The 27,483-nt window shown below is 35.1% G+C and overlaps 1 protein-coding gene and 1 non-coding gene across 2 annotated transcripts in view; both read right to left on the bottom strand.

Moving 5' to 3' along the window:
* The window catches only part of LOC103599966 (progesterone-induced-blocking factor 1), a 164,090-nt gene that overhangs the window by 32,861 nt on the left and 103,746 nt on the right, over positions 1-27,483 (bottom strand). The window contains exon 11 of the mRNA XM_008584173.1: positions 4,748-4,878. Coding sequence (XP_008582395.1) covers positions 4,748-4,878 — 131 coding nt within the window. The remainder of the gene's footprint in view (positions 1-4,747; positions 4,879-27,483) is intronic.
* Positions 21,847-21,920, bottom strand: TRNAI-GAU. The gene has a single exon. It is a non-coding gene; the product is annotated as a tRNA-Ile (tRNA).

Genomic DNA, 27,483 nt, shown 5'->3' on the forward strand with positions numbered 1-27,483 from the left:
GACAAAGGATTAATATCCAGAATATACAAGAAACTGAAACAACTTTACAACAAAAAAAGAAGTAACTCAATTAAAAAATGAGCCAAAGAGCTAAATAGGCATTTCTCAAAGGAAGATATATGAATGGCCAACAGACACATGAAAAAATGCTCAACATCACTCAGCATTTGGAAAATGCAAATCACACTGAGATACCATCTCACCCCAGTTAGGATGGCTAATATCCAAAAAACTGTGAATGAGAAATGCTGCCAACGTTGCAGAGAAAAACGAACTCTCATACATTGTTGGTGGGACTGCAAAATGGTGCAGCCTCTATGGAAAATGGTATGGGGGTTCCTCAAACAATTGCAGATCGATCTACCATATGACCCAGCTATCCCACTGCTGGGAATATACCCAGAGGAATGGAAAACAAAAGTGGTATTTTATTATTTACCACACAGTAAATTACCAGGTATATAATTGAGTTAGGTAAATGAATCAGATTTTTAGTCTGTGGTAAATCTGAGAAAAGAATTTCTGTCTTCAAACTCTCAGTTCAATCTTAAACTTCTTAGTGTGCATCGTGAATCTCCCTTATATATGACTTATCTTCTGACAGGAGAGGGCAAGAAGCTATCTTATAAGCCTAATTGTAAGGACATATTAATATTTTAAAAGAGAAATACTGGGGTAGTTTTATTATTTAGCATATAGAAATTCATTAGAAGAATTAAATGAAATATTCTTCTAATACCACTGGAATGAATCTACTCAACCAGCAATACAACAAGAATTAAGAAAAGCAATAATAAATTGAAGTAACATAATACCTCAATTGTCAAGACAAAATTGGTGAGGGTAAAATTAATAAGAATTGTTTTGCTGAACAAGTAAGACATCTTTCAGTTATACTTTAAGAAAGTGAAAAGCCACCAATTTTTAAAATATTAGGCAGAAGTTTTTTAATTCAGGGAACAAACAGTAGTAGGCATTCTGGAAAAACTGGTAATGCCAAGGATTTAAGAGCAAAAAGCCCACATTTTCCTCCTTCCTATTAATTGAGAACTTCCCCAGGAAACATCACAGTTTGTCCTCTGAGAAGAAAGACTAGATGCAATTCTGACTTCCAAGTGTGCCACTGACTCAACTGTGTGGTATGAAGCATGAAACACATCACCAGACTGGACCTCAGTTTTCACATCTGTAAAAGTGGAAAATACTCATGTATGTCAAAAGGATATGTAAATTATCTAATGAATGATTATATAAAGCGTTGAACACATAAAACTCTATATAAATGCTATTCGGTATTACTAATTTAGATGAAAAACAGGCATCAGAGGAAAACAGTAATTAAACGCCAATAAAGGTAAGCAGCTCAGCAGAAAAACAAACTGACTTTTGGAGTTAGGCGCCAGAGATTCTATCGCACAGAGGAGTTGTAAAGAACAAAATGGTATAAAGGAAACAGAGTGCCATGTTCTGCTAGAGTCTCCAAAGCATGAAAAGAATCAGATGTTTCTGTAACTTATTCTTATCTATCTTTAGCTGGAATCACTTTGAAGATAAAATAGTTTCCAAAATTAAACACCCAGTAAATAGAACTAAGAATTTATACATATGTTTATGTTCATATACATGTACACATATACACATAGTATGAAAACATATATTCACATTCAGTGCATTCTCTCTCTCTCTCTCAAATATCAATAGCCCATTAAGTAAAATGTAGTGTAATGAGAATGGAATGTTGAGGTAATTAAAGGAATTTGAATAATTCTTTAAAAATGCTTTATATGTAGTGTTTAACTTTTCAAGAATAAATATTCTATAATTAAATAGCAAAAACAACCATATAACATAGAACAAAAGGTAAGTGGATAAACTGGTTTATAGAGCAACTCTGCTGTATAAACAAGATGTCAGTTTATCACAAACAACAGACTCCACAGATAATATTTCTGTCATTAGAATATCCGGGTATTAAAAAAAAACCCCAAAAACAAAACAAAAAACAAACAAAAACAAGAAACAAATGAATATCCGGGTATATATTTTCAAAGTCTTAATCTTCTTTTTAATCTACTCAAGCCACAAGGGAGATCACCTTCTACATGTAGATCTCTAAAACTGAATACGATGATGATTATATTCACTGTTCTTCTAGTACATATGTAATTACTCAACAGAAGTTTAGTCTTTGTAAGACATATTTCATAACAGTGGAAATTTACCTTTAAAAAAGTTTCTATGAGTGACTCATAAAGCAACTATGAAACAAATCTCCTTGTAAGTACATCAATCTTGAATAGTATATTACACCCATAATTGTTCAATTCACTGTTAATTATTACTTAGAAATTCATGTTTATGGCTCTGTTTCACCGGCTATATGAAAACAAATTCCTGATATATTGTTTCTTAACTTCCTGGATCAATATACTCTGGCTTAGCCTTGTAAGAGAAGTTGACAATGTAGTCTTTTCTTCTTTAACTACTAGTTAAGAATAAACCAAGAACTGACAACAGGGAAGGAAAATTTATGCTAATTATTCTCTTTTCATGCTTCCTTCAGTTCTGAAGTAGAGATCAAACTATATTACCCAGACTATCTTTAGTGGCTTGGTGGAGAAGAGTTAACAGTACTGTTTAGAATGAACTATTATTTTAACGATAGGGGAATTTAAAGCGGTTAATAGTGACATCTCAAATGTTAGCTTTTGACATGTTTATAACGATTTCTTTTAGTGCATACTTACTTGAATCTTTCTAGAAATTGAATATACTTGTGTAAATAGCTATATTTGCAAGGGGTGAGGGTGATATCATGGTATTGTTTAATTTTCCAATAAATTTATTCAGTTTATATATTCAATAATAAAATTATTCAGTTCTTTAAAGAGATTTTATTGTATAAGCTAGAAAAACATTTTAAAAATAATCAATTGATGTAAATATTTTTATAATTAAAATCAACGCCCACCAAAGGGGAATTGGAATTTTCAAGAACATAGTAATTTAATAACTTTTTTGGATGGCCATCTAGTGTTTAAATTTCAAATTAATAAAGGGAGGGGAAGAAACACTTACTGAGTTTCTCCTATGTGCCAGAAGCTTTATATGTGTTCGTTCACTTAATTTTTACAACTATTCCTTGAGGTTCAAATTAATATCTGTATTTTACAGAACACTTACCATGAGAAAAGAAACCAGGTTGATGTGTATTCAAAGCCCAGAATAATTCCACTATAGGATTTGAAATGCTATTGGCTAAGAGTAAGAGTGAAGAACTGTGGATGTTAGAACTGTGATCTGTCCCACTATATCTGACTTGTTGGCTGAGCTGACTTTTTTATGGCATCACAACACATGATTTCATTCACGTAAGCAGGGAACACCAATGGTAGCATCTCAAATGCCATAATTAAATTACTAAAAGCACCTTAATTTTTCATATTAGAAGGTAGTTGCTTCAATAAGAGCAAGATTTCAAATACTGTGAAATATCAGTTCCGAAAGTTACCATACAATAAATTTATAAAACAAAGACAGTGACAAATAACTCAGATATTTAGTACAAAATTTTTTTGGTAGTTAATTCCATAACTGTTATGATTAGCTCTTATGATTACTGTTCCTATTATTAAGGGAGTCTTACTTTTTTTGTCCAAATTCAACATATTATGAAAAATGTTATTGCTAATTTTAAAGATAATTTTCAATATAAAATCTGTTAAATGTCAAATAAATACTAATACTAGCAAACATTCATTGAGCATTTATCATATTTAAGCACTATGCTATGTATATTAGAAGATTATATCATTTAAACCTCAGAACAACCGTACCAATTGGGTGCTGTTAGGCTGTTAGTACCACTCACATTTCACATATGAGGAAACTGGCCGTGCTGTCCAATACCTTAGCTATTAGCCACAGTGGCAACTAAAGTCAAAATTAATTTAATTTAAATAAAATTAAAAAATTTAGTTCCTCAGTAACACTAGCTACATTTCAAATGTTCCTCAACTACAGATAGCTCGCTAGTGGTTACCACGCTGGACAGTACAGATATAGAATATTTTTATCATTACAGAAATTCCTATCAGACAATGGAGGTTTAGAGAATCTAAATGTACTTGCCACAATTCAAAACTAAGTACTAAGTTGCATTTGAACCTATGCCACCTACCTATGGAGCCTGTACTCCCTTTTCAAATCTTTTTTTTTTCAAATAACTTGGTTATAAATAATTTTGCTAGAAAGTGAAAATATAAGAAATCCCCACTTATCTGTCACCCAGCTTCAATAATTATCAACTCATTAAAGTCCTATTTTAACTACTGTGATATACTATTGTTTTTGTTTCTCTTCCTTAATTATATTAGTTAATGAAGAATCACCCCTTCTTCAGAGTACAACATAGGGAGGCAGTATAACATAATGGTTAAGAGTATAGAATTAAAAAGCAGACAGATATGAATTCAAAGTTTGGCTCTACCACAAAGCTGTATGTTCTTTGAAGACAAGCTGATTAATTACTCTAGGGCTGAATTTGTCATCTTTATAACTTTCTCCTACAGCTAGCTATTATTTTTCTCTATATTAAATGTATTCAGCTACCTTAATTCTTAGTACACTTTATTTAAATTGTCTTCACCCACATTCACAACCCACATTTACAACCTACATTCATGTATGACAGCATTATGCTTACAATGTCTTTATTATTCAAATAAAAGATTGGTAGATGGTTTACCTGACATCTTTCTCAAGTTGTGCAATACATCCTGTCAGTGAATCAATCTTTGAATCTCTCTGACGCACCGATTCAATGAGATATCGGTAAGGTTGTTGAGTCTGGTTTAATAGAGAATTGGCCCTGTCAAGCTAAAAAAACAGGTTTCATTAAAGTCAAAAAAATTGGACAACAAATTAAAATCACTAGCAAAAATATAGTACATCAATCCCTTTTACATGAATTATTCTGGAATCTTTTCCTGTCTGAATTTGCAGGTTTTAAAAATGATTAATCAATAGTGAGTCTTAATAATGATTATAAACAGAAAAGAAAATATATTAAAAATTTCAATTTAATTTTTTTTTGGCAGCTGGCCAGTATGGAGATCCAAACTACTGACCTCAGTGTTACCAGGACCACACTCTAACCAACTGAGCTAACTGGCCAGCCTCGCCCCACCCCCCCAAATCTAAACAAAATATTAAAAATTTGAAAATGAGTCACCTAAATTTTCTTATTATTTGTTTGAGAAGCTATGTGACACAAAATATATCTTCTTTTAATGAAAACCCATAAGCTAAAATTTAAAATCTTTTGAGCTTAATTTCTACTCAAAATAATCACACCATAATTAATGTTTTAATTTCTTTATTTTCCTTCTTTGTTTTTAAAATAATTTCTGTATCTGAATCACTAAGTATAATTAAAATTTTTAAAAACTGTGGTTGAAATATAAATAAAATTTACCATTTTAACCATCTTAAAGTGTACGATTCAGTGGCATCCACAATGTTGTGTAACCATTGCTACTATCTATTTCCAGAATACTTTCATCAGCCCAAACAGAAACTCTGTACCTATTAAGCAATAACTTCCTATTTCCTCCTTCCTGCAGGCTCTGGAAACCTCTAGCTTACTTCCTGTATCTACAAATGGCCGATTCTAGGTACCACATATAAGTGGACTCATACAGTAGTTGTCCTTTTGTGTCGTTTATTTCACTTAGCATAATATTTTTAAAGCTCATCATCCATGTTGTATCATGCATTAAAAGTTCATTTTTTTAATGGCTAAATGATATTCCATTGTATGTTTATAGCACATTTTGTTCACCCATTCATCTTCTGATGGACACTTGGGCTGTTTCAACTTTTTGGCTATTGTGAATAAATGCTGCTATGAACATTGGTGCACAGATATCTGTTTGAGTCCCTGTTTTCAATGGTAATTCCACATTTAACTTTTTGAGGAACTGCCAACTGTTTTCTCCAGCAGCTACATTATTTTACATTTTTTTTTTTTTTTGTCTTTTTTCGTGTCCGGCAACGGATTGCAACCCTCAGTGTCACGCCTGTACCAGACCGGGACCGGCAACGGGATCGCAACCCTCGGTGTTGCGCCTGCACCTCGCTCAGCCAGTGAGCGGGAACCGGTCTGCATGTGGGATCCGAACCCTCGGTGGGAGCGCCGCCGCGCTCCCAAGCGGCGCACTGAAGCAGTGCGCCACGGGGCCGGCCCTTATTTTACATTTCTATCAGCAATGCACTTGGTTCCAATTTTTCCACATCCTGGACAAGACTTATTTCATGTGCATATTGGCAGTTTGTATATCTTCTTTGGAGAAATATCTACTCAAGTCTTTTGCCCATATTTTGTTTTTTGTTGCTGTTGAGCTGTAGAAGTTCCTTATATATTCTGCATAATAAACCCTTCTTAGATATATAATTTGCAAGTATTTTCTTCCCTTTTGTAGGTTGTATCTTCATTTTCTTGATAATGTCCTTTGATGCACAAATTTTTATATTTATCTATTTTTTTGGGTGACAGTCATTTTGAAGAAACCATTGCCAAATCCAAGGTCATGAAAACTTTTTTCTGTTTTGTCCTATGAGTTTTATACCTTTAAGATCTTAAATTTATGTCTTTGATCTATTTTTTTTTTTTTTTTTTAAAAAGATGACCGGTAAGGGGATCTTAACCCTTGACTTGGTGTTGTCAGCACCACGCTCAGCCAGTGAGCGAACCGGCCATCCCTATATGGGATCCGAACCCGGGGCCTTGGTTTTATCAGCACCGCACTCTCCCGAGTGAGCCACGGGCCGGCCCATCTTTGATCTATTTTGAGTTAGTTTTTGTATATGGTGTAAGATCAAGGTGTAACTTCATTCTTTTGCGTGTAGATATCCAGTTTTACCAACCCCATTTGTGGAAAATACTGTTGATCTATTTTGAGTTAGTTTTTGTATATGGTGTAAGATCAAGGTCTAACTTCATTCTTTTGCGTGTAGATATCCAGTTTTACCAACCCCATTTGTGGAAAATACTGTTGTTTCCCCACTGAATGGTATTGGTGCCCACGGAAAACCATTTACCATATATATGAGTGTTTATTTCTGGGCTCTCTACTGTATTTCATTGTTCTATATGTCTATCCTTATGCTAGTAGCACACTGTTTTGATGACTGTAGCTTTGTAGTAAGTTTTAAAATCTGGAAGTATGAGTTTTCCAACTTTGTTTTTCCTTTTGAAGATTGTTTTGGCCATTGAGAGTCCCTTGAAATTCCATATGAATTTTCAGATGGGTTTTTCTATTTCTGTAAAAAACGCCACTGGGATTTTGATAGGTGTTACACTTAATATGTAGATTGTTTTGGGTAGTATTGCCACCTTAACAATATTAAGTCTTCTAGTCCATGAACACAGAATGTCTTTTTGTCTGTTTGGCTAAAGTTATTCCTAAGTATTTTACTCTTTTTGATCCTATTGTAAATGAAATTGTTTCCTTAATTTCCTTTTCAGACTGTTCATTGCTAGTGTACTATGTACAATTTTATATTAGTCTTTTTCTCATAAACTTATATCTGAATCATTTTTCCAGATTGTTAGAGTACTTGAATATATATTATTAGTGGCCATAAAACTGTCTAGCATGCCAACTTATCATAATTTAATTACATAGCTTATAGTAATAGACATTTAGTATGTTATCAATTTCTGACTATTATAAATAATGCTATAACAAAACGTTCCTGTACTGTATTTTTTTTAAGTTAATATTTTCTTTGTTAAAATTTTTCAGAATAGAAGATACATTAGGTTAAGGGTTATGACTATTTAATGTTCTTGAAATATAAGACCAAAGTTGTTTCCTAAAGGATTTTATCAACTTTATATAACCACTCAATTTTAGGGTTTTATTTGTTTTGCTTTTTGTCCCTAAGCAAATGTAAAATTAAAATGTATGTCACTACAGGACTACATTGCAGCATTATCAGTGTCAGCAGGTCCATACTTTGGTGCATAATGAGATTTTGAAAAAGGTATTCCAAAGTTGAACATGAAAAACTGAATAATCACAACAAAACTGGTGGACATCTATTTAAGGGTAAGGGGGTGAGGAGGAGGGCATTTTATCAGACAGAACAAAATTATAAAATTCCTAACTACTCTATGACTTTTAGATGCTATCTGACAAATTTTTAGCCTTTTATATATGTTTAAAAATTTTCCCCCTCTTTCCTTCACAATTGCTAACAAGTTCAATTGAGGCTAAAGATCTGCTATTTTTCAGGGACAATAAATGTTTTGTGTTTTTTTAAATGAGTTACATTTATGAGATCTATATATTTTTTGAAAATTAAGCCTTAAACAATTTATTTTAGCCTTTCGATTTTTGGTTTCCCACTCATTTTAATAAAACAATGAGTGATTACCAGCCCAAGAGCTGAAGGAGCAAAGAACAGTGGGATGAATATGGTGGGAGGTACAGGGGGAGGTGGAAAGAATCAAGGGCAATAGTGAGAACTTTTTGAAAATGCTCAATCATAAGATCTGGGTAGGTAAGGAGGAGAGCAAAGCCAAAAGGGGGCTGAACAACTGTTAGAGAATGTCTGCTTGAAGTTAGAGGACTATTTTGTAAAAGGATCGAAATTATTCATCTAAATTATATTAAAATTTTTTCTTATGGTTATATTAACTATAGTCCCAGAAAAAATTCCCTAAAGAAAAGAAAATAAATAGTGAAAGAAAACTTCTTTTTTTTTTGGACACAATTCATAACAGTGAAAGCAGGGCCATAAAGAAAATAATACCATAAATATTTTCTATAGTTTGGGTTTTAGTGTGCTTTTTCTTTGCTTTGGTAATCATTTCTTAAAATCTATTGCAATGTCACTGGAATCTTATTATTTTACTAAGTTACTTTACCAACATTCAAAAGTGCAGCTGGACAGAAATAAAACTAAATTCTACTAACCTGTATAACCAGTTTCTCTAGTCAATTAAATCAAACAATTGCCTTGACTTTGTTTTCACGGAACTGACCCTAACTGAATAAACTGAACTGACAAGTTGCTTTGTGTTTCAAAATGCAGAACAGTCCACATATGTGCGTGTGGGGTGGAGTTGGGGGAAAGGGTGGCAAGGAAAGACTAAGAGCATTTACAAATTATAATTAGCTTCAGTCTAGAATGAGCTGTTTAAAACTTGACCAAATCTAATTTTAATTGCACAAATAATATCTCATAATAGCAGCCAATCTTAATTATTGTGGTTCAATTTTTCCATGACAGCAGTTACATACATTAGGTTTTAATGTTATTAAAAAAAAAATTCCTAGAATGAGCTGTTTAAAACTTAACCAAATCTAATTTTAATTGCACAAATAATATCTCATAATAGCAGCCAATCTTAATTATTGTAGTTCAATTTTTCCATGACAGCAGTTACATACATTAGGTTTTAATGTTATTAAAAAAAAAATTAAGGGCCAAAAGCCTTGCTTTCAAAACGTATCTGATATATAACCTATAACCTCCTTACTCTCCAGATAATAAAAATTATGATAGTGCTGTCAGTTTTAAGCATTTATTCCTTTACAAACTTGTTTGTAGGCTTCTAAAACCTCTAAATTTATTTTCATTCCTCAGGTAAAAAGTGCATTTCTCTTAATGAAAAGAGATACTAATTTCTATTTCTGAAATAAATGTAATTGAATAGAGTCTAATTTAATTCTTCCACTGGTTTTAAAAAATCTTTCTGTAACTATAATAATCGGTATTCAAAAAGTTTCACAATCCCGCACTTTGCCTTTTGTTAGTAATCTGTTCCTTATAGGAAAGCCTTAGTAATTAGTGACTCAGGAATCATACGTGTAATAAATGACTCAGGATTAAATCTATGACACAACATTTTATAGAATTGTTATTCCTCCTTTGTTTCAATAACCTGTACATATTCAGAGAAGAGTAATAGCTGATTAAAACATAATTATATATTTTGATTCAAATACTAATTTAACTTATACTTGGATCATAAGCTAAAATTATGTATTTCTTTTAAAACTTAAAAAACATACAAAGGTGTACCATGTTCCCATATGGTTAGCATCATAATCTTTAACAAGGGTAAGATTTCAACAATACAATTCAACCAGTTAGGATCTTGGAGAAACTCCTTGTAGGTGGATTGTGAGCAGCTGCAGGGGGTCTCAGGAGAGAGGCCAGGGCAGGCAGAATTGTGGTGGTGGAAGGACACTCGGGGGCTTAAGGCAGCAGCTATTTAACAATGTTTTTGAAAGTATTTTTTTATTTTAATAACCAGAAGAACGTACATGCTAATTGATTATCAGCCCTGCCCACGGCCCTGAGATTCTCAAAGTATAGTCCGGGTAAAAAGGAGAAGTTCATAAGTAGGATGTTAAAATATTTGAGAGTAATCAGCATGGAAATGATAGCTGAAGTCACTGAAGTAGACAGGACTGTAGACCATTATTTTTTCCAAGTGTGGCCCTGCATCATCACTTTTATGAGAGCTTGTTGAAAATGCAGATTCCTGGGCTTCATTCCAGACCTACTTAATCACAATCTCTGGGGGCAAGATCTAGAAATCTACATTGTAATTAAGAACCTTGAATGATTCTTATACTTACTAATGTTTTAGAATCACTGATGAGGTATAAGAACAGAGCAAAGGGCAGACATATGAGGGACCTAGATTTAAGGATTAGAAGATGAAGATATCAGTTAAGCAGACTAAAGAGCTTACTGTAGGCTTGTTATAGGACAAGAGCCAGGAAGACTAGTGCTGTAAAGCAAAAAGAGGACAGAATTTCTAGAATATATATAATTTCATGTCACAGATAGATCAAATTGGATGGGTACTGAGAAGAAAACACTGGTAATTATGAAGTCATTGATGACACCAAGAAAGGACATAGGTGATGAGGGAAGAGAGCAGAAGGAATTAAATACAAAGATGTCAGTACATAACCCCCTATATATATGTGTACACACACACACACACACACACACCCCTATATGTTTTTTAAAGGGGGACCAAAAGGGGGAAAAGAATAAGTGAAGATACTGAATAATCCTTGGCTGAAAGGGATTTGAGGAACATAAGTTTAGATGACACAACTGTAATAAGGAAAGAAGATAGAGGATAGATTTTGGGGAGTGGAAGTGATCTGCAAAGAAGATAATGGGAAATAAGATAGATATGGAAAAATAAAAACACTGGGCAACAATGGTGCGGGTCTGGTTGATGTTCAGCAACATGAATTTGTAATGCTTCCAAGCAGCAAAAGTAACAGATTTCCATAAGAATTTTTCAGCATGTGCCACAAAAACCAAATAATTTTCTCTTTCTCCTTCCTTTCATTAAATATTAATAAAGTAACTACCAGACTGTAAGATACTATGCTAAAGGTAAGGATTGTCTAGGAAAGCCTGACAGGTGTATTTAGCAACAAAGCAATCTAGACTGCTAGTGAACTGTAGTACTAAGAAGGTTGATAATGTCTAAGGCTGGGTAGGAAGAAAAGTGAAACCAAGAAGGACTTGACAGACTGGAAAATAGGAAGTTTATGAAACTGGGACTCATAATGAGTCCAAATAAAGTACAGATTTACTGGGAATTAAAGGACTGAGAGAGCTGGAAAGATAAGAGATTTGAGAATCAGAGAACAGAATTTTCAAGTTCAAGTGTTTGCAATTTTTTTGCTTTTTCAAAGCTTCTACTAAGAAATTCATTTTAATGTGGTTCAATTATATAATAATGCTAATTGGTGTGCATGTGTGTAGAATTTGCATTGTGATTTTCAAATAGCTCTTAAATGAAAAAAGTTATAGTACTCATGAGTTATCAAGGCACAACCAGTTAGGTAAAAAGTTTAAACAATTACCTTATTTGCTTGATGTGTAAACAGAATATGATTTATAAATAAGTCATTGTTTTCTCTACTTCAGTGGTGATTGGCATTTGGTCATGTGTACACACACACGCACACACACACATTCACATGACTTAATTTGAACCTATAAAAGCATGGCTTAAAGAACAAATTCTAGCATATTGTCTTGAATCCATGTTAATTGATTTTTTTCCAGATTGAACCATAATAAAGACTTCTTGGTTTAAGTACTTGGCAAGGTTAGGCACAGAGCTGTTAACAGTGAATATGAATGTTTTGTCCACGTCACAAATCAGCCATTCATACGGAAGATAAATACATGTTCATCATTATTAAAATAAAAATGCAGAGACTTCCGGTCAAGATGGCAGAATAGACGTTCCCCAGCATCACTGTCTTCCACAATCAACCAATTTACAATTATTAAAAAGCAACAACTGCCAAGATGGGGTCACTAGAGCCCAGGGTAAGAGGAGGACCTATGGAGTTCATAAAGGTGGGAGAAGCCAGGATAAGAGAAAGAAAGGACTGCTTTGACTGTTTCGAACCTGGTCACTTCAAGCCTGGCCCTGGTGAGTGCACAGAGCAAGAGCTGACAACAGCCACTGCTGTGCCCTTCATATGAAGTTGCTCAGAGGCTGCAGGGGAGAAGAGGGCTTTGGTGGCTCCCAGGCCTGCCAGACTACTAACAGGGCTCCTGTTAGTAGTTTTTCCGTTGTCTGAGGGGCCACAGACAATGGAAAAAAGGAGCCGCTGAGTTATCACATGGGACCGGCACATGGCCCATCCTATGGAAAGTGTTTAGAGTGCAGGTGGTGGGGGAGACAGGCCCGCCGGGGGAACACTGGGGCAAAACAAGGACAGCTAGTGGAGACTGGTCAGGAATATAGATCTGCAGGGGGTGCAGTTTGCTAAAAACATTCAGGCCTAGACCAGTTTCCACACAACCCTGGGGTACCAGACCTCACAAGACCCGGAAGAGCTTACAAGGTCAACAATTAAAACCTGAACTGCACAAATAGCCTTCCCCAGAGAATCAGCAGCAAAGCAGCAATTTAGCTCAACCTCAGGGCTCAAGTGCTGGTCCCCACAGGAAGTGTCCTCATTTTAGAAGTAAGCAAACAAATTAGTTCCTGTGCAGAGTTTAAGTGGTAGGGGTAACTAATAATCCAACACAGAACTGAAAGAAAAAACAAAAACCCCACAGATCAGAGACAAAACTTTGATATTAACCAGTAGAGGTCCAACACCACCAAAGAATACCTATAAAACCTAGAAGGACTGGAAACCCCCCTGGCTCCCAAGCCGGGTTGGGGAGAGGGCTAGGGCCTCAGATACCCACCCCCCAATGTTGACATCCAGCCCAGCAATGACTGAATACCCACTGGAAGCCCCCTAGGCTCTTGAGCTAGGATGGGGGGCTGAGGGCCTCAGCCATGCCCCCCCAACATCTGCATCCAGCCCTGCAACAAACCACCAGGCTGTTTCTGGAAGCACCCCAAACTCCCGAGCCAGGGTGGAGGGGCTGAGGGCCTCAGCCAGGCCCCCTCAACGTCCATGTCCAGCCCAGTGATGACCACTGAGCCTGCCACTGGAAGCATCCTGGACTCCCAAGCTAGGGTGGGGGGTGGTGCTGAGGGTCTCAGACAGGCACTTCTGATGTCCACATCCAGCCTAGCAATGACCACCAGGCTGCCACTGGAAGTGCCCCGGGCTCCCATGCCAGAGTGGTGGGGGGCTGAGGGCCTCAGCCAAGCCCGCCCATATCTGCATCCATCCCAGTGACAACCACCAGACCACTACCAGAAGTGCCCTGGGCTCTCGAGCTGGTGTGTGGGGGCTGAGGAGCTCAGCCACACCCCCTAATATGCGTCCAGCCCAGCAACGACCACCAGGCTGCTGCTGGAAGCACCTCAGGTTCCCAAGCTGGGGTGGTGGGGCTGAGGGCTTCAGCCACAGCCCCCCACATCTGCATCCTGCCCAGTGATGACTACCAGGATGCCACTGGGAGCACTGCGGGCTCCCAAGCTGCGGCGGGGGTTGCTGAGGGCCTTAGCCATGCTTCCCCAACGTCTGCATCCAGCCCAGTGATGACCACCAGGCCATTGGCAGAAGTGCCCTAGGCTCCCAAGCTGGGGTGGTAGAGGGCTGAGGGCCTCAGTCATGCCCTGCAATGTCCACATCCAGCTCAGCCACGTCTGTACCACCACCAGAAGTCCCCTGGGCTCCCCTGTCAGAATGAAGGGGGGGTGCCACAGGCCTTGACCACTCCCCCTCCCCTTCCTCATTCTCTCACCCAATCCCGCTCCCGCTTCCTCTCTCCCCCTGTACCCCAACTGCTCTGCAACATCTTAGAATGTTAAAAAAAATAAAACAAAAACAAAAACAAAACAAAAAATGCTACTTTCTGTATAATTTCATATCAGAACAGCCTCAAACAATAAGAGAGTGACAACAGCTAATAATAATATACATACTAAAGGTCATTTGTGGTAGTATTTTGATCATGTCACACATTACCCATGAATCTTGTCTGTTTCAACTGCCTCTTCACTTTGTCTTCTTCATGAAACTGTACTATGTATCACCAATTTAATCAAGCACTCATACCTAGTTATATCCACAAAATGTATGAAAATGCTAACTTCATGAGGGGTGAAGCACCATATGAAATACACACAGACACACAGAAAAAACTAAGTCTCTCTCAAATTCTTTAACATTAGAAAAAAGTAAGTTCTGTTACCTATGTCAAAAAGTTAAGTTACAATTTTTCTCTGGACAAAGTTACTTTCCAGAGGGTATTTTCCTGCTACTGAGGAAACGAGCTGCAAGAACTGCCAAACTGCACAAATGACAAAAGGTGGTCACAATTATGAGTCACCAACACTGCCTCTCTACTTCTCCTCCACCTTTCCTTTCCTTTCTTTTTTCTATCTGTGGTTCTCAGATTCCATTCCCTGTCTCATTTTTCTTTGCTTGTTTTTTTTTTTATTTTTTTCCCCTATAGACTTTATTTTTTAGAGCAGTTTTGGATCCACGGCAAAATTAGTGGAAAGCAAGCCTTAGTACATTAACACATCCAAAGTCCGGTTTTCTTTCCTTCTTGAATTAGCAATTCTGATTCCTTTGTCATCCTTCGGTCCTCTTAGTAGAGACCTCCACTGGGCTTCAGGTTTATTCTAGTATCCCCCAATTCTCTAACATACTTTGACCCATCAAAACCACAAGTTAATCCTTCAACAAACACCTAATTACTGCAGTACGTACTAGAAAAAGGCACTACACTAAGCGGTGGGGATTGAAAGACCAATAAATACAGATGGTCCCTACCTTTAAGAAGCTTACAGACAGTCATGTCAACAATTATGTTTATGTGGATATCTATCTGTCTAACTATTTATCATCCATCCATCTATCTATCTTGGTACATTCAGTATCATGGAGATACAGAAGTCATTTTTACCTGGGATTCACAAAAGTCTTAACAGAAGAAGTGACACTTGAAGTTGATCTTGAAAGACCAGTAAGTATCTGTGATGTGAACAAGGGTGTACTGGGCAAAGAAATCAGAGTGTGCAAAAACGTGGAGGCATGAAATAGCACAGAGTGCCTGGTGCATTGTAAGTAATTATGTATGGTGGGAACATAAGCGCACGCGCATGTGTGTGTGTGTATATGGTATAACATTAGATGGGACTGGATAGGTAGGCAGGAGTGGATAATGGAAGATCTTGTATATTGCTATTCTTGTTTTTTTGGTGGCTGGCTAGTACAGGGATCAAATCCTGGACCTTGGTGTTAGCAGCACTGCACTCTAACCAACTGAGCTAACTGGCCAGCCTTATATATCATTATTCTTAACTAACAGACACCAAACAGCAAAGACAAACAATAATAGGGAAAGAAAGGAACAGAAGAAATATAAAACAAAAATAAAAAATTTAATAAAATGGCAGTAACAAGGCAATACCTTTCAATAACAATCCTGAATATAAATGGATTAAATTCCCCATTTGAAAGATGTAGACAGGCTGAATGGACTAAAAAGCTAGACCCAACTTGCTGCCTGCAAGAAACTCACTTCACCAATAAAGACATATGTAGACTAATAATGAAAGGATGAAAAAAGATATTCCACACAAATGGAAACCAAAAATGAGCAGGAGTTGCCACACTTAGATAAAATAGACTTCAAATCAAGAACTATAAAAAGAGACAAAGAAAGACATTATATAATAATAAAAGGATCAATGCAGTAAGAAGATAGAAAAACCATAAATATATTGAGTTTTGAGTATGGTTAGTTCTTCACAGGCTGAGTTTAATTGTCATTAAAAATGTCTAAAAAGATTACAATCTGATTCGGCACTGAAGCAAAGTTTGTGTTAGAAGAAAAGCACAGAAACAGAGTTGTGCAATATATGATAAAAATCAGTGCCTAAAGTCTAAAAGAAGGTATGTCTAAAATGAAAAAAGGGACTGACCAGTTGGCTCAGTTGGTTAGAGTGGGTGCTGATAACATTGTGGTCCAGGGTTCAATCCCCCTACTGGCCAGTCACCAAAAAAAAAAGAAAAAGAAAAAAAAAATTAAAGCGATAATAAACTATTGTATCATAGTTTAATTGGCAGCATCCCCTCAGTGGTACTTAAAATAGTGGAGTTTTTTTCACAGTAAGTGGAGTCTTAGAAATATGGGAGAAGGTTGGCCTTGAAGTAATGAGTATTAGTCCTTTTAGGATTGCGTGGTAGGCACATGAGTCCCCCCCTTTAAAATGCCAAGTGGGGTGTTGTACAAACCGTACATGACGAACGGGCTCCTTTCAAAAGACTGGGCTCACTAGGGATACTGGCAGAACACTCCTAGCAGTTGTTAGGGGCAGAGAAAGAGGTTAGGCAACTCAAAGAACAGAAGAGAATGTTTTATTCCTGTAAGTACTTACTTTTTACTGTATTTGGAGAAATCATATATCCCAGTGTCACTGGTATGTACTAGAACATACTGGCAACCATCATAAAGACTATCAAGCAGAAAAACTCCTACAATTACATCATTTTTCCCCATATGACTATGTATTAAACACCCTTTCTGTTTACCTCTCTCAGTTCTAGAGCTTTCAAATGTATATTCTGTATTTTTGGATGCTTATGAATTTTTCCTAGAGCAAATCCCTTTTCTGACATTCTGGAATACTCCATACATCTTTAATATACTTGCTCTTGATAATGAAATGGACAGAAGAAGGTGAGGTAGGAAGGGAGAGAAGAAGAGGATGCTACACACGCAGAGTAAGTAATTAAACTACAGAGAGAGAGAATGTAAATAGAAAGGATATCTCCCATTCATCCTAGAACATCAGTGCCTCTTCCACAATGATAACAAACATCAATTTTTTTTTGATGTGTATCATTCCAAATATCCCTATGCATATATTGTGAGCATATATGTGTATGTATGTGTAGGTCTCCATGTATATACTTCCTCCATTATGAAATCTTGGGTAATGAAGAATATTGCTAGAATGTAATCCTTGTTTATAGTATGTTTTAAGTATAGGTTTTTGCTACTTATTTTCATAATCTTTATAAACTTACCTAAGTTTGATGAATGGGTTAGATCTAGATCTAATGAATCAACATTTACTCTATACCTATTATGAGTTAGATATTATGTTGGTCATCAAATCTCTACAGATTTTAAAAAATTACTAAATAACACATGCAAGTTGGAATAAATTAAGACAGTTCAAAAATGCCTAAGGTAAAAATTACTCGTTCTTTGCTACTCCATTCCTAATTCCAGAGATAACTACTGTTTGATGTTAAAGAGATACAAGAGGTCCTAGAGGGTATTTCCTATTCCTCTAGGATATGCTGATCTTAGTTACTAAGTTTTGTAACAAATTATTACCTGGATTCCATTAAGTGCCTTCTAGGCACAAAATTCCATTCCAGGAAACTAAACTTTGCTATGTGGTCACTGGAGATTGTGCATGTTCCATTCCCTAGATAAGCTTCCTGAAATGGGAGTTAGCTGTAACAGACAAATCTCTAAGTGCATATAGGATAAAATAAGGCCTTTATTACGAGGTTGTACATGTTAGGAGTGCAAAACCATGTCTATTTTGCCATCAGTGACTGAATATAGTTAGAGTGCGGTAAGTATTTACTGGATATCTGAAAAGAGAAAGAGCAAGCATCTAGGTTTAAGGCAGCTAAGGAAGACCAATTTTTGGTGGTGGTAATGTGGCATGCTTTATGATTCAACTTGGATTTCCTACTGTTTAACAAACCACACATCAACACTCCATTCCTAAATAACTTGGTGGCTTCTTGAAGATTAGTGGGCATATATACACACACAAAAAAGAAATTCAATTAATTTTTTTGTCTTTTATTCTGGACAAACTAATGAAACAATGGTCTAAAGACACTGGACATGAAGCAATGAAGGACAGTGATCCCTGAGACACAGGAAACAAACAAAGTGAGACTTATGATGGCTCCAGCTTATAGCCTGGAGAGAGTTTCCAGGCTGCGGTGCAGGGAAAGGGAATTAAGGCAGAAGCTGTCAAACTCCCTGAGTTAAGGAGCTTTTGCTAGAAGTAGAAACCAAGTTGGCTATAGTTCATACGGTAGAGTTCTGAAGAAAAGAGCTCCACAGAGAAAGAACTCTGAAAATCTATAGACAGTCTTCCATGAGTATTCACCTGGCACTAAACAGTGCATGTGTATGTAAAGAAACTACCAGAAACTACCAGAGACAGAACCACTGACAAGATTAGTGGGAACAATTTCTGAAGCTAACATGAAGCAAAAATAGTGCATATTCTTACCATCCAAAACAGAAAAACTTGTAATTAGACCTCGGCTAGAGGGTTCAAAAGGTTTTGTCATAGTAATAGGGGAAAAATTACCTTAAGATAACACCTTCTCTGCCCATGAAAACTTAAAAGAACTGAAAGGACCAAACCATGTTCCAGAACAAAGCTACGAAAAACTTACAGGAAGTTCAAAAGGTTTTGTCATAGTAATAGGGGAAAAATTACCTTAAGATAACACCTTCTCTGCCCATGAAAGCTTAAAAGAACTGAAAGGACCAAACCATGTTCCAGAACAAAGCTACGAAAAACTTACAGGAATACAGAAATATCTAGCACCAAGGTAAAATTCACAATGTATGGCATCCAGCAAAAAATTACTAGTTATGCAAAGTAGCAGGACAATATCACACATAATGAAATAAATCAACTTAATTGAAACCAACCAAGAAATGACACAATAATAGAATTACTGGACAAGGATATCAAAACAGTTATTAAAACTGTATTTCACATGCTCAAGAAAATAAAGTTTTTTTTTTTTTGTCTTTTGTCTTTTGTCCGTGTCCGGCAACGGATCGCAACCCTCAGTGTTGCCCCCGTACCGGACCGGGGACCGGCAACGGGATTGCAAGCCTCGGTGTTGCTCCCGCGCCTCGCTCAGCCAGCGAGCGGGAACCGGTCTGTATGTGGGATCCGAACCCTCGGGCGGGAGCGCCGCCGCGCTTCCCAAGCGGCGCACTATCCAGTGCGCCACCGGGCCGGCCCCAAGAAAATAAAGTTTGAGAATGTTAAGTAGAGACCTGGAAGATACAAAAAAGACTCAAATTGAACTTCTAGAAATGAGAACTAGAATATCGGAAATGAAAAACATACTGGATTGGATTAATAGCAAATTATGCACTGGAGAAGAAATGATTACTGGACTTAAAAGCACAGTAAGAGTAATTATGCAAAAAGAAAGGCAAAAAATAAACAAAAAAAGAACAGAACATCATTTGTTCTGTTGTAGAACAAGTTTAAGCAGCCTAATATATGTCTAATTGAAGTCCACAAAGAAAAGAGAGAAGATAGGGCTGGTTGTTGCTTAGTTGGTTAGAGCATGGTGATGTAACGTCAAGGTCCAGGGTTCAATTAGTAATGGGGGAAAAATGGTACTGAACAGCTGCCCAAAAAAAAAAAAAAGACAGCGGAAAAGAGAGAGAGGGTAGGAGAGAAAAAATATTCGAAGAAATAAAAAATTTCTAAATTTGATGAGCTCACATATACAAGAAGTTCAACAAAACTCAAGCACCAGAAACATGAAGAAAACTATAGCAAGCCACATTACAATCAAATTGCTCAAAGCCAGTGACAAAAGGAAAATCTTAACAGTAGCTAAAGAAAGAAGGCACATTACCTAGAGAGGAACAAAGGTAAGGATGACAGCAATATCTTGGCAGAAACAATGCAAATTAGAAGAGAGTGGAGCAACATCTTTCAAGTACTGAAAAAGAGAAAGAGAGAAAAAAGTCAACCTCAAATTTTTTACCTAGGGGAAATATCTTTCGAAAAACAAAGGTGAGCCCAGTAATTCCATTCCCAGGTATATACTTAAAAGAATTGAAAACAGGTAGTCAAACACATGCTTGTATCTGCATGATCATAGTAGCACTATTCACAATAGTCAAAAGGTGGAAGGAACCCAAATATTCATCAACAGATGAATGAATATATAAATTATAGCAAATATATACAATAGAATATTATTCAGCCATAAAAAGAAGTACTGGATACATGCTACAATGTGAATGAACCTCGAAAACTGCTCAGTGAAAAAAAACAGACACAAAAGGTCACATGTTCTATGGATCCATTTATATAAACTATCTAGAATAGGTAATTTTTTTTTTTTTTTGCAGCTGGCTGCTACAGGGATCTGAACCATTGTCAATAGGTAAATCCATAGAAACAGAGTGGACTGGAGATTGTCAGAGGGCAAAGGGAAGTGGGGATTAACTGCTTAATGGGTACAAGGTTTTATTTTGTGTTGATAAAAATATTTTGGAACTATATAGAGGTGGTGGTTGCACATCATTACTAATAAACACTAATGGTTCACTTTAAAATGGTTAATTTTATGTTATGTAAATTTCACCTCAATAAAAAAATAATTTAAAAAACCCAAAGGGAAAACACAAGAAACATAAGAAAAAACAGAGAAGCTGAATTCTGTCAAATTTAAAAACTTTTGTGCAAAGGACAGCAAGAGGGTAACAGAAAACTCACAGAACAGGACAAAATATTTGCAAATCATATATTTGAAAAAGGTCTAGTATCCAGGATATATAAAGAACTCTTATGACTCAACAACAAAAAGACAAAAAACCCAATTCAAAAGTGGGCAAAAGACTCAAATAGACGTTTTTCTAAAGAAGATATTCAAATGCACAATAAATACCCAAATGATGCTTAACATCATTAGTCATTAGGAAAATGCATATCAAAATCACAATGAGACACCACTTCACATCTACTAGGATGGCTACAATTAAAAAATAACAAGTGCTGGCAAGGATGTGGAGTCATTGGAACCCTTGACATGGATGTGATGCTGTGGCTATGGAAAACAGTTTTGTAGTTCTTCAAAAAGTAAATCACAGAATTACCATGTGACCTAGAATTCTATTCCTTCCATATACACTCAACAAGATTTGAAAACAGGTGCTCAAACAAAAAATCTGTACATGAATGTTCACAGCAGCGCTATTCACAATAGACAAAAATCCATCAACTGATGAATGGATAAACAAAATGTATATATCTGTAAAATGGAATATTATTCAGTCATAAAAGTCATAAAAAGGAATTAACTACTGATAGATGGTACAACATGAATGAACTTTAAAAACATGTTAAGTGAAAGAAGGCACACAAAAAGGTCACATACTGTGTGATTCCATTTATATAAAATATACAGGACAGACAAATCCGTAGAGACAGAGAGCACATTTAGTGTTTGCTGGACCTGGTGGGGAGGGGGAAGGAGGAGAGAATGGGGAGTGATTGTTTAATGTGTATAATTTCCTCCTGGGGTGACAATTTTTTTTTTTTTTGGCAGCTGGCCAGTACAGGGATTGAACCCTGGACCTTGGTGTTATCAGCACCATGCTCTAACCAAATGAGCTAACTGGCCAGCCCCAAATACATTCTTTAACTAGACAGTTGTGATGACAGTACAACATTTAAACATACCACAAACCACTGAATTTTACACTTAAAAATGGTTAAAAGGATGAGTTTTATGTTACCTGAATATTACTGTAATAAAAACAAAGAGTGAACCCTTAAATGTCCATTTCCGGCTAATTCGGCCTTACTAACATAACTGTGAAAATTATATTTTAATCCTGACTTTTGTCAAGAATAGTCAGAAATGTTTGAAAAAAAAAAAAGCAAACCAAAAAAGGTAAAGAAACAACTTTTTGCAATATACAGAAGCAGGAAAAAATCATTACCAGCAGATCTATTCTAAGAATTGTTAAAGGAAGTGAATCAACCAGAAAAAATATAATACCAGATTGAAATTTGGTTCTACACAATGGAATAAAGAGCACCAGGTATGGTAACTATTTGACTGGATATGATAACTTTTCCTCATATTAATATATCTCTTTGTAAGATTATCAACTGTTTTTTAAAAAATAGCAATGTATAAAGGGACACAAAAATTAACTACATTGTATATTGATAAATTAAAAAAACAATTAAAAAAATAAAAATAATAGCAATGTAGTGTGGAGTTTATACAAGGGTACTTCAAAAAGTTCATTAAAAGATAATATGAACTTTTCAATGAATGCTTTGAACATCCCTCATACATGTATAAGTAAAACATATGACAAGAGTACAAAGACTGGGAGGGGAGAAATGGAAGTATATTGTTGTAAGGTTCTTAAATTATATATGAAGTAGTAAAATGTCACTTGAAACTATATGATGGTAAGTTAAAGATATATCTAAAGCAACAACTGTAATAATGAAATAAAGAGTTTGAGATAAAATGAAATGATAAAAAATATTCAGTTAATCTAAAAGAAGGCAGAAAAATAAGTAAAAGTGGAACAAAGAATACATAGGACACATAAAAAACAAATAGCAAGATGACGGATTTAAACATAAACATATTAATAAATACATTAAATGTAAATGTCCTAAAAAACTCCAATTAGAAGTCATATTTTGTTAGAAGGATGGAAAAACATATACTTTGCTAACACTAATCAAAAGATGTAAAACTTCTACACTGAAAACTAAAAATAGCAATACTAAGATAAATTTTAAAAGACCTAAATAAGAGTAAAGATATACAGTGTTCATAGGTCAGAAAATTCAATATTATTAAGATGTCAATTTTTCTCATTTCATCTATAGATTCAATGCATTCTCACTCAAAATCACAGCCAGCTTTTTTGATAGAAATTAACAAAGCAGTTATAGAACTCATATGGAAATACAAAGAACACAGAATAGCCAAAAAAGCTTTGAAAATGAACAGAGCTAGAGAACCAATATTATCTGATTTTAAGATATCATAAAGCTATAGTAATCAAGATGGTGTGGTACTGACATAAAGACAGACAAATAGATAACTGGAACAGAACAGAGTCTAGAAACAGACTTACACATAAATAATAGACTGATTTTTAACAAAGGTTAAAAGAGCATCAACAAATGATGCGAGAGCAGGTGGGTTCCAATATGCAAATACATGGATTTTCAATCTATAACTCCTATTCTATGCAAAAAGTAATTAAAAATGGATAACAGACTTAAAACTGTGAAACATATAGAAGAAAATAGACAAAACAAAAAACAAAAAAACAACAAAACCATAAATAAGAAACCCTGTGACCCTGGGTTAGGCAAATATATTTTAGATACAACACCAAAACCAAACTTGATAAAAACAACTCTTCAAAAGACATTGTTAATGGGCCGGCCCGTGGCTCACTCGGTAGAGTGTGGTGCTGATAACACCAAGGCCATGGGTTCGGATCCCATATAGGGATGGCCGGTTCGCTCACTGGGTGAGTGTGGTGCTGACAACACCAAGTCAAGGGTTAAGATCCCCTTACCAGTCATCTTTAAAAAAAAAAAAAAAAAAAAAAAAAAGACATTGTTAAGAGATGGAAAAACAAGCCACAGTGCAAGAGAATATATTTGCGAATCATGTATCTGATAAAGGACTGTGTCTAGAATATACAAATTATGCTCAAAACTCAATAATAAGATGACAATCTGATAAAATGGACAAAAAATGTGAACAAACACTTCTCCCAAGAAGATAAACAAAGGGCAAAGAAGTTCAAATGAAAAGATGCTCAACATCATTAATCATTAGGAAAATATAAATTAAAATCACAATGAGATTATCACTACACATCTATCAGAGTGGATACAATTTTAAAAACTGCCCATATCAAGGCAAGGATGTAGAGGAACTGGAACTTTCATACACTACTGTAATGTAGTGTATGAAATGTAAAATGGTACCAACATTTTGGAAAACAGTTTGGCAGTTTCTTCAGATGTTGAACAGACACCTACCATATGATCCAGCTATTCCACTCCTAGGTATTTACACAGGAGAAAAGAAAGCATACGTTCATACAAAGACTTGTATACGAATGCTCATATAAGCTTTATTTGGCCAAAACTGGAAATAACCTAAATGCCCATCAACAAGTGAATGGATAAACAAACTGTGGTACATCCATACAACGGAGTTTTACTCAGCAGTAAAAAGAATGAACTATGAATGAATCTTGAAATAATTATGCAGGGTGAAAGAAGACAGATCAAAAAAAGATTACATACATACTGTATAATTCCTTTCATGTAAAAGTAAGCAAATGCAAACTAATCTATAGTAACTGAAAGCAAATCAGTGGTTGCTTGGGGACTGGGATGGGGAGGGATGGGACAGAGATTTTGAAGGGACACAAGGCAACTTTTGGGGAGATGTATGTGTTCATTATCTTCATTTTGGTGATAGCTTTATGGATATATACATGTGTCTAAAGTTATATTGTATTATAATTTAAATATGTGCAGTTTACTGGATTCAATTTCACCTCAATAAAGCTGCTACAAAAGAAAGCATTTGCTTTAATTTTGAGTATTATTTAGCATTATCATTTTGGCAATTCATTTATGTATAACCTCAGACATAATCTGAATAGCATGTAACTCAACGGTAATTCTAACATTAGTTATTTGATTTTCATCTGTGTATTAGTCTCAAAAACTCCAAGCTGGTTTAAATATTTAACCCGCTCTAAAGAATACAGATCCTGAGAGAATTTCCTTCTCTACTTTTCCAACATCTACCCTGAATAGTCTATTGTTATAATAGCAGTGTAATACTATCATCTTTCAGCTAATTAGTTTATGTAATTATTTTCAATTTAAGCAATATAATTTTTGTGAGAGAGGAAAAAGTAAAATCCATGGACTATTTTACATTAAATATTTTATTTTCCATCTGAAGAAAAAGTTATATACTACAGTCAACATAAATCCTTTAATATAGTTACTGATTCTTTCTCCAAATGTCTTATGAAAAATTTTCAAACATACACTAAAGTACAGAACTGAATAATGAACCTATATGTAAATATTACCCAGCTTCAAGTATTATCAACATTTTGTGATTCTTGTTCTACCTATTGAGCTCTTCCCCTTTTTATCATGGAATATTTTAAAGCAAATTCTGAACAGCATACCATTTTATGTCATAAATATTTTATTTTTAATTTTTATTTTTTCAGCTGGCCAGTACAAGGATCGAACCCTAGAGAAAGATCGAACATTTGGAGAAAGAATCAGTAACCCTATATTAAAGGATTTATGATGACTGTAGTATATAACTTTTTCTTCAGATGGAAAATAAAATATTTAATTTAAAATATTCCATGGATTTAACTTTTTCCTGTCTCACAAAAATTGTTGGTGTTATGTACCACACTCTAACCGAGTTAATTGGCCAGCTCCTAATTTTTTCCCCCGTATTATAAATATTTTATATTTAAGTTTTTCCACAATATAAACCACATCTTATTTTAAAACTGTTTCATACAAAATTAATTATACTTCATTATAAGAACACTTAATTTCTTACATTTCCCCCCAACAATTTATATAGGAGTGTGTGCACATTTAGAAATTTTCATTTCAATTAACTGAAGTGCTCAGGAAGTTTTTTTAAAAAAGTAATATAAAAATACAAATATATATGTCTATACATATTTTAATATTCTATTTAAAAAATATTTTTGGAGGTTATTATAAAATTAAAATCAACACAATGGACCTATATTAGCAAACGGAGGTTCATTTGTTTCTTTAGTTATTCATTTATTAATCTTTTCTTCCTTCCACCCATTGGTGTGCTGGTGTTAGCTTGCAGCAGCTTGTGAGAGCTAACTGGTAAATTTTTAGGAATTTTGTGAGCTGGTTGTTAAACACAACCATTATTAAAAGTTCAATTATTTGAATTTATAATAAAATACATTTTATTAGAAACAAAAGGAACAAATACTCAAAAACTCATTGATTTAAGTTATTTTACTATTATCTCTGCTCTTAAGTTTACGTACATTTATTGTATCTGTATGGTACAAATGTAATGGTGTGCTGCTGAACATCTTTTCTCTACTCTGTGTTCAGTAATGTCATGCAGGTGGCTTGAAGTTAGTCATAATGGGAATATTTATATCATAGATATATGCAAATGCTACAAGTAAGAGCCCTCTCTCACATTCCTCATGGAAAGCTGGTTGTTAACATTTACCAGCATACCACTGTGTCCATCCTGAACATTAACTATGTGCCAGGACTGCAGTAATATGAAATATTTCTGTTATTTTTGAAATTTGAGGATAAAGATCCTCCTAATGTTACAGTGTCTTAATAGAAGACACTGTAAAGATAAAGATGAAAAGTCCTTAAGAAAATAAACAAAGAATACATTGTATATATTAATAGTATTTAATTATGTCTTAAAAATCCTCTTATGACAAGATAAATAACATTAAAAGTTATAAAATATTAACATAAAGAAAACTCGTTATGCTGAAGTTCAGGAAATAAAAGGAACACTAGTGAGGTGGCACCTTTGGTTTTGTTTTATGACAAATTTCAGAAGTATGAAAAAATGTAATTAGATATTGATTTAAAATAAGAAAAAGATTAAAAGTGATATGTAAAACATATACATATTCTTTAAATTACATACCATAAGGCTAAGGAAAATAAGAAATATAAACCTGATGTTTTAAGTGTATACCAAATTAAGTGTGTTTAATAGATAAGTAATTTTTCATCACACGCAGAAGTAAAAAGTAAATCTATTTAAAAATAAAGTATTAGTGAAAAAGTTAAAATGTCACCAAAATTTTCCAAACTTGTTTTGCTAGTTTATATTCTCAGAAATCAAAGCTTTGTCTGTCTAGTCTGCATTTATACTTAGTTTGGCATTTAATCTCCCTTCTTAGCTTTGCCATCCACTGTAAGTTGTTTTATAAGGTCTTAACAATCAGTTTCATAAATTGTGAAATCATTTTGTATTAGTAAACAGCATATTTTAAAACTGCTTAGAAAATAAACAAAAGGGGGCCGGCCCGGTGGCGCACTGCTGCAGTGCGCCGCTTGGGAAGCGTGGCGGCGCTCCCGCCGAGGGTTCGGATCCCACATAC

Source organism: Galeopterus variegatus, unplaced genomic scaffold (genome assembly GCF_000696425.1).
Source record: "Galeopterus variegatus unplaced genomic scaffold, G_variegatus-3.0.2 Scaffold3166, whole genome shotgun sequence".
NCBI lineage: Eukaryota > Metazoa > Chordata > Mammalia > Dermoptera > Cynocephalidae > Galeopterus > Galeopterus variegatus.